Here is a 13983-nt window from a genome sequence, read left to right on the forward strand (position 1 = left end):
TGATCCTGCACAGATTTCAAAGTATGTGTGAGGGCCACCCCACACACATTCTGCAACCAGTACACCCCTGAAGATCCACCAGGGCCTGATGTGCAGTCAAGTTAATATATTTAAAAAATAGCTTTTTATTTGATTGCTTGGATGAGCTGTAGTGCTTCTCCTTCTTCCATTATTATTTTCTCTTGCTATCGATCCTATTGACAAGATGGGATTATGAGACACCCACCATGTAAGAGAATACAGGTATCTATATGGTGCCTCTGTTATTCCTAGTCTATGCAGTCTCTTCTATTTCCTATTCCCTCTTGCTAAATCCTCTGTCATCAGCCAAAACAATTACCCTTGGTACTGGCATTATTGGTTATCTATGTGAGAAAAGTGAACCTGGCTGTGCAAAGTCTTCATTAAATAGCTGCGAGACACATTTTCTAGTCCCATCACTTGGTGGCAGGGTATTCATGAGATATTTGGGTAAAGGTAGATTTATCTTTTTCGAAATGTCGTGTTGACAACTTGCTAGAGAGGTTTCTAGTACACGTGCTCATGTTCTTTTTTTTTTTTTACTTCCTACTTGGCTAAATTTGGCAGAGACTAGAGTATTGCACGCAGTGGCATAGCAAAGACGCTACTGGCCCTAATGCAAGACCAGCATTTCGTGTGGCAACAAAAGAACAGCTGTACTTTGGGTGCAGCGTGCCCCTCGCCCCTGTGGGCGCTGGTGCTATTGGACCTGCTACACCCCTGATTGCATGTCCTACAGGATGGCGATGGACACTTGTATGAATCCAGAGTGTTATTGTTTCCATGAATCTCTCTTCTCATTTTCTCGTTCTCAGTACTTTGTCTAGTATGGGATTTGAATGTTAATCCAGTCCTGGTCCAGAAGCCATTTGAACCCATGGCATCTAATGACATTAAACTGGTAGCATTGAGAACCATTTTACCATTGTAGGTTTTGCAGCCAGGGAGATTAGTGAGCTGTCATTTCTATATATACCGTTTTTCATGGAGACAAGGTTGCCCTTCCTGCTCATCACTCCTTGCTGAATGTTTAATTGGCATGGAGATCCTTTTTTGAGAGTTTTTTCAAAACCCTTCTTCTGATTGTAGAAGAACTCTCCCAATATGATTAGGAAAGTCTCCAGCTTGATGTATAACCTGTCAGCGTCTTCGGACAGATTTTGTCTGAGACGTAGAGGTAAATATGAGTAACCCACTACTGTGATTTTTATACTTCTGCTCCGATAGCCTGACTCCATGCTATGTCTAAATATCTGTGTTTTTGGTATGGGTGGAAGAGAAAGACATCTGTAGTCTGGGGTAGTTACAATTATACCAACCTCTGTCACCCTCCGCACACCTGTGATTCTGTACAACTATTTGTCTGGTGCCCTTACACTGGCCAACTTTCTTTGTACTATGTAGTGCACCATAATTAAATAAAGCTTTCTAGACCCCTCACTTTCTGCGGTGTTTTACTGTATCACAGTGGTATAATGCATTTTGAGGGTTGTTTTTCACACATGGTCTGTCGTCATTAACATTGGCCTTGTCTTTTTATTCCTAGACTGGGCTATGGCTGAAGAAGTTGCAGGCCCGTGTGTTTGGGCTGATATCGGCGGGACGAACAAACGCTGTTGATCCGCTCATCGAGATTTACCAACTTAAGAATGCGGATCGTGACTTTTTGTTGGGTCATGTCAGTAACATTTACCTCAGTGGCAAGTACAAAGAGGTGAGTGCTTGTTTACAGAGTGGCAGTAACCTTGGGGGCTAGGATGAATCATGATCTGTATTCAGTAGCCTCAGCTGATAAGTGATGGTCCTTCCCTGGTAAAACACTCAAGTCAAGTCAAAAGTACTTTATTCGGCAGCCAAGAGCCATAAAAGCGAACAATTTTATAAAAATACACATTTCATCAAAATACATTAGATAATAAAATCAACCAGCATTACTGTTACAGTGATCATGTTAAAAACCTTCAAAGGATATATCATATAAAGTGCAGCAGTGCTAGAGCAGTGAGCCAAGACCATAGGTAATATCTCATTTAAAAATACATAACATGATTTAGGAGAGCATATTTACACTGATTAATAACACAGGATAGCTATTGCAACGACAGCTTAGTCCTATGTCTAATGGCCAGATTAAAAAACTTCCCCCCCCCCCCCCCCCCCCCCAAAACAAACCATGGGTGAGGCTAGCATTTGAAGATAGAACAAGGCCGGCCTCACTTGGACAAATTGACAATCTCTAAGTAGGGGAAGAATGTGCTTCCTGCGCAAGGAATCTTAATAGGCGCAGAAGAACATTGGATGCAGGGTATCCCGTTCTGAGAAATTATCACAGGGGCAGGGTTTTAATAATTCCGGTTTCGAATAACCTTTGAGAAATGCCAAAAACCAGGGGACCATATTTAGACGGAACCTCGTCAAGACACAACAATGATATGGTTTGTTGACATAAGATAAATATGGTTGCATCTGCCGACCCAGACTCAGTGTGACAAACCTTCTCACTGAGGGTTTAACCAGTTCAATCTCCTCCCTGAGGCCTTGCCGCCTATCCATGTACTGCAGTTTAAAATCTCTAATGGCGGTCTTGCCCAGGGGCCTCGTGACCAGGAACAGCTCCGGACAACCAAGACATCTTGTCTGTTCCTTTATATATTTCAGCCAAGGAATGTGTAGGGCCCCCTCCAATGCGATGCAATCCGAAATTATGAGTTGGTTTAAATTTGGGGAAGGTTGGGCTCAGATTCTCAGCCTACGTAGCAAGGGGGCAACCGCAATCTGGTTCGAAATGTAGCCCACTTCCAATTCTAGCAACAGGAATCGAAAGAAGTTTACGCAATAAGTTATTCTCCACCCCTTGTATTCCCTTTGCGTCTTTGTAGCCCCAAATATCACATCCATACGTGGCCATAGGGATACATTTTGCGTTATAGACCTTCAGTAGTGCGGGGAGGGGTTTTGACCCTAGTCCCTTTGCGAAGTCCAGAGTAGCCCCTGCAGCTCTGACTAGAACATTCTTTTTAAGTGTTTGTTGAGCACACCAAGCACCTTGGTCATTGAAAAGTACCCCTAGGTATGGGAACGTGGATACTTTGGTTAACTCAGCCTCATTACAGTAAAATTTGGCCTTGGCCGCAATTTCGAGAACCTATGGTCATCGCATGTGATTTCTTAAAAATTGTAATTAGATCTAATGAATTCATAAAATCTATAAAACAGTTTAAAAGTTGTTGCAGGCCCCTTGCGGTTCTAGACAGTAAAACCGCATCATCGGCATACAGGAGTGCGGGGATAATTTTGGTGCCGGCCCTGGGTATGTCCTTGCAGCAAGATATTAAAGAATCCCCCAGTTTATTAATATATAGCGTAAACAACAGGGGAGCCAGAATGCATCCGTGCCGGACCCCGCTTCCAACTGCCCAGGAATCTGTCAGGCTGCTGTCTTGGTTAAACCGTACCGCAGCCGTGGTATTTGTGTGAGCAGTGTGCAGGAAAGAGATCAGTTCTGCATCTAGCCCCATGTCGCGGAGGATCAACCACAATTTAGATCTATTAACAAGGTCAAAAGCTGAGGTTAGATCCATGAAGGCCAAGCGCAGAACCCCTCCCTTGGCAGCAGTGTACTTCCAGATCACCAGATGAAGATTAAGGCATTGATCTAATGTCCCTTTCCCCTGCCTGAATCCATATTGGAGATCGGAAATGATATTAGCATGATCAAGCCAGGTTGTTAGGCGATCCAGAACTACTTTCCCCATAATTGTAGCCGCAGAATCTAGGATCGAAATCAGTCTATAACATGCCGGATCTTCCGGGGGCCCTTTTTAAAAATGGGGACAATGACCGCCTTTGCCCATGACGAAGGGAAGCCACGGGTGCATGCGGCATTAAAAAAGTGTTAAAATCTTGGCCCAGACTTTGGGGTCAGCCTTATAAAGGTTCGCTGGTACCCCATCAGGGCCAGGGGCCTTTTCGCCTAATGCTGATGTAATAGCTTTGTAGACCTCATCTGTTCTAAAATGGAGGGGGGAACTTGCTCGTCCGGGAACTGTGTCCCCCACGGCTTCTGCTAAGTTGGTATCACTAGATATTGCCAAAGTGCTGGACCCATTTCTCTGCAGGTATTATGCAGTCTCTGCTAAAGTTTGACACATCAGAAAAAAGGGCACAGTTAACTACAGACCAAAATCTAGAGCTATCAGACAGGACACTAGCTTGACTGAGCTCCTCCCAGGCATACTCCCTTAACTGTTTTTTCCTCTCATGGACTGCGGATTTATACACCTTCCTACAGCTCCCAGTTAGTATTGGATCCCTCGGTTTTTGCTTGAGGGCCTGCATTAGCTCCTTGTGAGCAGCCGAGCAAGTGTCATCAAACTACCTTTTGAGTTTTGCGCATCTCACTTTGGTTTTAATCGATATGTAATGCCTGGTCCATACATACTTGAAGCTCCGAGGCGTATATGGTGTACAAGTTCTCTAAAAAGCTTTCTGGGGTAATCTTTTCCCACCTCAAACTTTGTGCTTGATCTTTAGTACTTATATTTATATTGGTGATTTGGTTCGCAGACCCCCTTTTAAGGGCAGAAGAGAGGAGGAGAGCCAGTGTTAAAGGGTTGTGGTCACTAAAGCAGTTCCAAGTAACGCTTAAATTCTGTACAGCCGGTGTTAATAAAGCAGATAGAAAAATGTGATCAATTGTGCTTGAGCTACCGTTACCTACATAGGTAGGAACCAGGGCGGAAATATCTGATTGCTGTAAACAGTGCAGATTATGGGCAGAAAGAAAGCCTTCTAAGAGATTACCTGATGGTGTGTGCTCAAAGTGGTTTGACGCCTGCAAGTCATCTTCCTCCTCTGGCATTGAGGGGCAGTTAAGGCAGCACTTGCGGGTGTTAAAATCCCTTAAAATTAGCGTGTCATAATAAACTTGACTTCCTTCCCCATAGTTTTTCAGTAAGTCCTCTAAGGCCAGAAGATGTTCGGTCTCATGAGTCCTGGAGAAGGAATTATACAAGTTTACCACTAGCAAGATGGGGAGGTTCTTTTCTGACAATTCCACTGCTAACACATGGGGTTAGGGAGAATCAATAAATTTAGCTCTATAGGAAAGTTTAAGACTGAACATTAAAAGAAGACATCCCCCCCAGCTCTGCCCATGTTCGACGGGAGTGCGTGTTTGCAGAACGAAGTAAAGCCGGCGAGATAAAAACAATCATTGGGCTCCCAGGTTTCTTGTAAAGCAATGATATGGTGTTTGACAAGAAAGTTTTCCCAATAAATATTGCCCTTCTTTGACCTAAGGCCAGCTATATTCCAGCACAGTACCTTCGTTGGGACATCATCGGGGATGATTGAAATAGGGATGGAATTTGGAAGATTATCCAGCGAGATTTGGGATGTAGGGGCAACTATAATTGGTTCAATAAGAGCTTTAGGTGGTGACTTTTTAGCCTGTGTTGTCCCTGCTACCATCACTAGTCAATCATTTGCATCAAGTCCCTGGGGGTTAGCTAGTGGTAGATATCGATTTGTTAATGGTAGTGTAGTGTTCGTGCTTCTGTCTTGGGGGGGCTTAACCAGCTTAAACAGCGCCTGCCAGTCGCAATTTTCTAGGAGGTGTTTAAAAGGATAAAATGTTTCTAATGAGACTATTCTAATTTTAGATTTGGAGCCATTCTTGTATTGGCAATCTACTAATGCTTTTGCTTGCGCAGCGTGCCTAAAATTAACGATTATACAGTCCCCCTCAACGTTTTTCCTAGTCCCGTGGCCAATCCAAATGATGTCGGGAGATATATTTGAGCCATTAATCACATTATTATTGCACCAGTGAGTGGGTTTATGTATAATATCCAAGGAAGTTTCCTTGGTTCCAGATGTAAGTGGAGGGTCCCCCAGAAGCACGGCTACTAAAGGCGCTGATTGGGGCGGAAGAGCAAGTGTACATTTCTTTGCACTCATAACCATTTTGTGGTGGAATGAGGTGTGTAGATAGCAGGTCCTCATTAGCAATTTCCTGCACATCTCTGTGGGCCACCTGCGAGACCTGCACTTCCCGAAGGACCACCTGAGATGCAGTGACCGCCCCCCCCCCTCGAACTGCTATGTCATGCCCTAAGAAACAGTTATTTTGTATGGCGGCAAGAGAATCTAATCTTGACTCAATGCCTTCTAGCTTAAAATTACAGGTGCTAACAAGGCTTTGGTCATAGTCTCTAGCCTTGCAAAAAGGCTATCCAGCAGCAGTTCCAGTTTTAATTCGGCTGGTGGAGGAATTGTTTTATCCGCAGAGACTTTCTCGGGGCTTTGCTTCCGCCAGTTCGTTTTCTCTTGGTTAGGGGGGGAAGTCCAGATCATCACCTACTGTTAAGGTGGCTGCGGAGATAACAGTGAGTGAATCCAGGTCACCCTTTAGGCCTTCTGACGATGTGGCTGGGGGTATAGTAGAACACATTTCTCCTGTTGGGACCCTGTTTTCTTCCTGAGTTAAACCGTGCCCAGCATTGCCCAGTGCTAATTTCTCAGTCTCCAGGGAGAGTCTTTTCTCTGTCAGGGCTATCTCCTTCTTTATGGCGTTAGCCGCTCTGGTTGAAAAGGAGTCTATCCTCCTGACTGGACTTACAGCATTGAACCCTGGAGGGCCCCCAACAGTTAATTTCCTTTTGCCCATTACCACTAGTCAAGAGTCACTTTGCCTTGATGTAACCCGCAGTACCAGATTTAAACACTTACGCTTCAAGGTAGAGACAACAGGGGGCACTTCATAAGCGTACAGCCTGGGGGCTAAAGATAACACTAGACACTTGGTACTAAAATTATAACTTAAAGGGACACAGTCAACAGTCACCATGAAAAAAAAAAAGGTCATGAAGGTACCTCGCGGGCTTTTAGTCCACTGACCCGTGTTCTAAGGAGACAGAGTACTGGCCACTGGAATCCAATATGGATGGACCAAGAAACCTGGCCCAGCCCGGCCTCTTCTGGTCTCTGATGGGCGCAGACGGGCCCGCCCTTTGCCCAGGCTTCGCCCGGGCACGTCCGCGCTGTAGGAGCCGCGAGATGCTTATACGCGCCTCCGGGTGCGGGAAAGCATCAACTGCGCCTCCTGGCGCTAAGGGTGCTGGGGCTTGCAGTTCCCTGCACTCCCACTCCTCGCAGGTACCGGTGGTTTGGCTTGTGCTGGTGTTGGCAGCCCTCGCGCTGCTGGAGCCGTGAGATGATTATACGCGTCTTCGGGTGCGGGAAAGCAGCGACGGCGCCTCCTGGCGGTAAGGGTGCTGGGGCTTGCAGTCCCCTGCACCCCCCCCCTCCTCGCAGGTACCGGTGGTTTGGCTTGTGCTGGCGTTGGCGGCCCCCGCACTGCAGGAGCCGCGAGATGATTATACGCGCCTCTGGGCACGGGAAAGCAGCGACGGCACCTCCTGGCACTAAGGGTGCTGGGGATTGCAGTCCCCTGCACTCTCCCTCCTCGCAGGTACCGGTGGTTTGGCTTGTGCTGGCGTTGGCGGCCCCTGCCCTGCGGGAGCCGCGAGATGATCATACGCACCTCCGGGCACGGGAAAGCAGCGACGACGCCTCCTGGTGCTAAGAGTGCTGGGGCTTGCAGTCCCCTGCACTCCCCCTCCTTGCAGGTACCGGTGGTTTGGCTTGAGCTGGCATTGGCGGCCCCCATGGTATGGTGCAGAGTGTCAAAGCAAGTGTGATGTTATGCAGATTTGTAGTGCCCTCTATCGCCCAGTAGGGTATCCTGGCGCTGAGCAGATGTTAGTCTAGCCACACCTAGGACCTAGTGGGAAAACCCAGATCTTAGGTTTCTTGAGGAATTTAAGAAGTGAGGAGAAGAGTCTGATGTGTAGCAGCAAGTTGAATAATGCTTTAGGAGCGAAGTAGGCGTAGGCTCGACTGCCGGATATGGTTTTCAGTTTGCGTGGGATTCGTTCAGTTTGGAGTCCGGATGAGTGGAGGTGTCTGGAAGGTTGTTGAAAGCAGATGCGATTGTTGAAGTAGGCTAAGTCAGTGTTATGTGGTACCATAAAAGTGTGGGTGAGGAGTTTTAATTGTGTTTGATTTTGAATGGGGAGCCAGCTGAGTTCTGTAGGAAGCTGGCTCTGTATATACTATACCAAAGTAAGTTATAGTGTGTAAAGAGTTCAGGGACTCCCCAGAGATATAGCAGAGGCTAAATTAGGTAAATACTAACAGCTCTCTTTGTGGTAGTGTGAGCAAGCAGTTAGGCTTATCCCGAGGGTGCATTAAGGATTTATTGTATTCACTCAATCAAGATGGATGCACACATTCAGAGACTGAATCCAGACCAATTGGGTAAGTATAAAAAAGGTATACTTGTATTTTATTTCTGGAACCAAACAGGACTGGGTATGGGTAGGTAAAATATACTTCAATTGTAAACCTTCACACAGAAATGTAATTGAGGGTGGATTAGAAATTATTACAGCTTGGTATCACTTTAAAAAGTAGTTTGAATTACACAGAAATTACTTTAAAGATACTTTTTGTTTACTTTCAGATTACATTAAGTACTGGGGGTGGTATGCCTGGATACCACACCTAAGGATCTTACAATACACAGCACGTAAGACTTTTTAGACTTTGCAGTTTAGTTATCTTTTCTCCATACAAACATCAGTTCAACACTTTAGACCCAACATCTCATAATATGGGTTCCTATGGGAGAAAAAGTGTTAGCAGTTTCTCAGGTAAGTACACGACTTACGAGTGGGAGTTTTGGGCGTTAGAACCAAGGTTCCCCAAGGTCTAGATGGGCACTCGAGATGCACCACCAGTGTCACTGGGGCGGCCAGATGCAGAGTGCAGGGGCCCAGTGTTCGCCATTGGTGTGAAGGGGGCCTTCAGTTATGGCCTACTTACGAGTAGACCACTCGGGTGTAGGAGCAGAGCTCCTGGGGTCAAGGTCTGCACGCCATGGGCCAACGACCAGCACAGGAGCAGCCGGGTGCAGGGTGCCAAGAAGTCGTCGGGACCCTGTGCTTTTCGATGGAGACTTTCGGTTCGGTAAAATTGCTAAACTGAAGGCGACCACCGGCTGGAGAGGTATCTTGGGATCTTGGGAGATGCCTGTACACTGTCGCTTAGGCCACCCAAGGCCGTGTTGTGTCAGGTGCAGGGGTGTCTTCTGGCGTCGGTTGTTCTTACCAGCTCTGGTCACGGTGGGGGGGGACCCTTCAGGCTGAGGCTGCTGGCATAGTTTTGAAGCTTGAGGGAGGTTGTCGATCACCAGATCCCAGGTCAGGATTGCTGGGGAGACCTCCTCATGGTGTTGGGCCACTCAGGCCGTGGGTGTTGGGTGCATAGTGGTGCAGAATCGCAGAGTCCCCTAAAAGCGGATTCTGGACTTAGAGTCTTTGTTGAGCAATTCTGGTGCTCATGGAAGACAATCTGTAAGGTGAGTGCAGGGCTGGTCCTCTGAGCTCTGGGGGGCTGCTGGCTGCTGGACACACCGGTTTCTTTGCTGTAGGCAGGTCGGGTTATGACAGGCCGGTAGGGCTGGTGCCAAAGCAGTAGGTGTCCTCCTCTTCCTGGGTCAGCATGGCTCTTCGGTCCTTCTTCTGTCTTCCTCAAATCTGAGGAGGCAAGGCTCAAGGTTGCCCCAAAATACTACATTTTGGTATTTTAAAGGGTTGTGCAGGTCAGGATCAATACACCCCCTATTATACCATCCTCTAATGGGAGGGGGCATGAGCCTCTCCATAATTGGCTGAGTCCCCCCATTTTCAAGATGAAGGGGACTGAAATGTGTGCTTCACCTCTTCTCCCCACCTGAGGGGTGGGGTTGGCAAAGATGGACACATCTCTCTTCCTAGCTTGGTTTTCCCACTGATTCTCCCACCCAAAGTAGGGGCCAGAACTGGTGGGAGCCAGTTGCTTTGGGCAGCTTCCAAAGGCTGCAGGCCTTTGAAGCTTCCTCTTCGTGGGTCCAACCCATCCTGGCGGAAGAGCTATTACATCTCTGCCCAGAATGGGATTTTATTTCTGGACCCAGAGAGCGGAGGCTCTATACCCAGGGGTCCAGAAACCTGTCTTTGGGTGGAAAATGGCAGGCAGCCATTCAGGAATCACACCAGGTCTGGTCGATTTTCAGGGGGCATCTCCAAGATGCCCTCTCAGTGCATTTGACAGTAAATCCCATATTGGCATCAGTGTGGGTTTAATGTGCTGAGAAGTTTGCTACCAAACTTAACAGGTTTTGGTAAAGCCATTATGGAGCTGTGGAGTTCGTAATGACCAACTCCCAGACCATATGCTCTTTATGGCTTTATTACCCTTACAATGTCTAAGAATTGACTTAGACACTGTAGGGGCACAGGGCTCATGCCACTGTGCCCTCACCTGAGGGCTATGGCACCCTGCTAGAGTGGTGACATACCTAGGCCTCAGGCAGTGGATTTCTGGCATGGCAAACAGGAATGTGTGCCATATCGGCTCTTCACTTTTCTCTGCACCAAAACAAGCAGCTTGCGATGGCAGTGTGTGGTGTTAAGGTACAGGCCCTCTAAGAGTGGCACAATAGGTGCTGCAGCCCTTAGAGGCCTTCCCTTGTCACAGTGCCCTTGATACCCATGGTACCTTTTACAAGGGGCTTACCAGTGGCCAGAGATGTGCCAAATGTGGGCACAAAGTTACAGTCTTGGGAAAGAACACAGGCCCTTGGAACCTGATTGACAGGGACACATGGCACATCGTCAGGTTTCATCAGATGTCAGGCAGAATGTGGGGGGCAGGGCACTTTCCTACAAGTTCCTTCAGGTACAGTGTGAATTGAGTGCAGCTTGGGAGGTTGACAGTGATTCTAGATGTCGAATTTTGAATGATCTGCAGCTTTCTGGTGAGTCTTTTTCTATTGATCCCCGCATAGAGGGTGTATCCGTAGTCCAATTTGCTTGTGGCCAGGGTATATGTGATGGTTTTCTGGATGTTGATTGGGAGCCATTTGAGAATCTTCCTCCCCATCTTCAGGGAATGGAAGCATGAGGTGGTATCTCTGCTCCACAAACTCCAGACCGTCCAGAATGCTACAGCCAGACTCGTCCTCAAAATCCCACGACAAGACCACATCACCCAGCACCTACGAGACCTCCACTGGCTCCCAATCAAAAAGAGAGTGACTTTCAAGCTGCTCACACAAGCCTACAAAGCCCTCCACAACACCGGCCCCCAATACCTCAATGAAAGAATCATCTCCTACACCCCCATGAGGAACCTCCGCTGACTTTGCCCTGCCCAAAATCCCACAACGAGAACGGGAGGAAGATCCTTCTACATCGCGGCCAAGACCTTGTACAAACTCCCCCTCAGGATCAGACAAGCCCCCACACTGCAAGCATTCAGGAAGGGCCGCAAGACCTGGCTCTTTGGATGAGCCGGAGCTGCCCCAATTCCCCTCTCCCCCCAGCGCCTTGAGACCCTCACGGGCGAGTAGTGCACTGTACAAATCCCTTATTGTTTGAGTGATGGCCTTGACTTGGGTGGTCAAGTAGAGTTTGCTGTTGATGATAATCCTGACGTTCTTGCCATGGGTGGGTATCAGTCCTAGCTCTGTTGGCCAGTAAGTGGAGACCACGGTGAAGTGCTCTTCCTGAAGATCATGATTTCGGTATTGTCTGTGTTAAGCTTTAGACATTTGATCTTTATCCAGTGGGCGATTTCAGTCATGCAGACATTTAACTTGATCCGGGTACTGCACGTCTTGTCTAGAAGGGAGAGAATGAGTTGTGTGTCATCGACATAGAAGAGGACAAAAATGGGGTGGGAATACACTGCCTTGACGCCCCAGCAACCAAGTTCACTCCGATGCATTCTGGTAAATGAAGTACATAGTAACACTTACTTCCGTTAAACAGTCTTTTGTTTTCTCCATGGTTGGTGCAACCATTGCATTGCAGTATCTTTAGACATATGCTTCTGTTTCTGGATAGTTGTCATTCATCAGTAGAGAGTATACTGTTGAATAGTCTTTTCAGGTCACAGGACCAGTCCTAGAGCGTGGGGAGCTTCACACAGAGCTCCTCTTGTTTTGCATAGAAAAGGACATTGATGTGGAAGAGGATGATGTTGGCTAGAGAGATCATGTATACTTTGAAGAGGGTCGGGCTCGGGGAGCATCCTTGCAGAACTTTGCAGATGAGGTTGTGGGTGTCAAAGATGTACGTGCCAGGCTGACTGAATCCTTCAAGTCAGGAAGGAGCAGGTCAATCAGGGTGTGTGTCCTTTGATTCCTATGTTGTGTAGGTGTTGGATGAGGATTGGGTGGGTGAAGTTGTCAAATACTGTGGGGAGGTCCAGAAGGATGTGGGCCACCATGTCTCATCTTTCCAGAATCATGCGGATGTCATCCATGGCAGTAATGAGGGCAGGTTCCAAGCTATGGTTGGGTCTGAAAGCAGATTGAGTGGTGTCAAGATGTTGGTGGTCGTTGAGTTATTCGATGAGGTGGCCTGTTAATTATTTTCTCCAGCATTAAATCTTTCATAGATTCACATGCTTGAATCTTCCCCGTCGTCATGGTGGAGGTCTAACGGTAATTTCAAATATATAGCAGTATTAGAAAAATTACTGCAACCCCATGAAAATGGGACTCACATTTGTTAACCTATCCTCCTCTTTATGAGGTCTAATTGTCAGCCAATGAGATACCAGCCCTTGAGACCACAATCCCCTGCAGAGACACCATACCTCAGATTTCTACAGCACGTCGTGTGAGAAGGAGTCTCCATGAGCTTTGCTTAGTTTTCTCTCAACTGGTGAACTTTTGACCCTGTTTGTTTCCAGTTCAGAACTCTGCTGAGGTATTGTTCTTTCCCTTCAGATTGGGTTAATGTCTGAGGGATCTAAGAAAAGGCTGTTTAGATCCTGCAAGTCTTGTGGGAAGGCTAAACTGTTTTCAGAGGACCCCCCCACAAAGAATGCCTTTACTGCTTACACCCCAAGCATGTACCTAAAGAGTGTAAGCATTGCAGAACTTTCTCTGCAAAAACTCTAAAAGACAGAGAGGCACGTTTACTTCTGTGGCTACAGAAGAAAAAATCCAGATCAGAGTCTGGATCAGATATTGAAGAAGCCCACTGTACCCCAGAACGCAAAAGAAAGATTGAGACTGCTTCTTCTAAATCGGAGTCAAAAAAGCCTAAAGTCTCAAAGACAAAGGACGTTTTACCAGCCTCTTTGCCCTCTTTGAGCACATCTCATAGGAAGTTGTCTTCATCTTCCTCAGTGCCTCATACTCCACTGAAAACATCTGTGGCAAAAAAGACCCCATCGAAGGACTCGTCGATGGATCAGCAAGATCATCGACAGTAAGTCCCTCGCTGATAGTTATATCATCGCTAATGACCATGACGACTGCCTCGTCGACGGCTGGTATTGCAACGCTTACCACGTCGATGGCCTCTTAGACGGCTGCTACGACGACGACAACGTGGACGACAACGTCATCAACGACGAAGGCACCATCGTCGACGAAGCGGACTTCGATAACAATCCTGTCAACAATGGATTTTAAATCGCCAACGATGAAACACTCGTCGACGACTATAACGATCAAACGAAAGACACCGTCGACGACCTCGTCGACGGAGACAAAAAAGACCATCGTGACACCAGAATCTGGAAGGAGATCTGAATTGGCGGCTTGGAGTAAGATTTTGCTGCTTCCACCTTCTCATTTATTAGAGTTGCAGGAATCAGAGGAGGATGATCAATATAGACCAGCTTATAGTCCATCACAACTCAAAGTGAAATGTCAGGATACAGACGAGGAAGAAGAAGGGCAAGAAAAATCAGAATATTTGGAAGGAGATTTTTCCTTTCATGATTGCCCACCTCTAATGTCACACAGATATGAATCCTTTCAGGGGAGCTATGATTTTGAGGAGGAAGAAGATTCTATTCCACCACCAAGAGAAGATACCGTTTCGGTACCAACAT

At 47.0% G+C, this 13983-nt stretch overlaps 1 protein-coding gene across 6 annotated transcripts in view; it reads left to right on the forward strand.

The window, feature by feature from the left end:
* EXD3 (exonuclease 3'-5' domain containing 3) overlaps window positions 1-13983 on the forward strand; it is a 2855457-nt gene that overhangs the window by 867965 nt on the left and 1973509 nt on the right. For all 6 annotated transcript variants that reach the window (XM_085610760.1, XM_085610799.1, XM_085610781.1 and 3 more), the window contains one exon: window positions 1568-1735. In XM_085610760.1, the coding sequence (XP_085466886.1) occupies window positions 1568-1735 (168 nt within the window). The remainder of the gene's footprint in view (window positions 1-1567; window positions 1736-13983) is intronic.

This window comes from Triturus cristatus, chromosome 1_2 (assembly GCF_964204655.1).
Source record: "Triturus cristatus chromosome 1_2, aTriCri1.1, whole genome shotgun sequence".
Classification (NCBI taxonomy): Eukaryota; Metazoa; Chordata; class Amphibia; order Caudata; family Salamandridae; genus Triturus; species Triturus cristatus.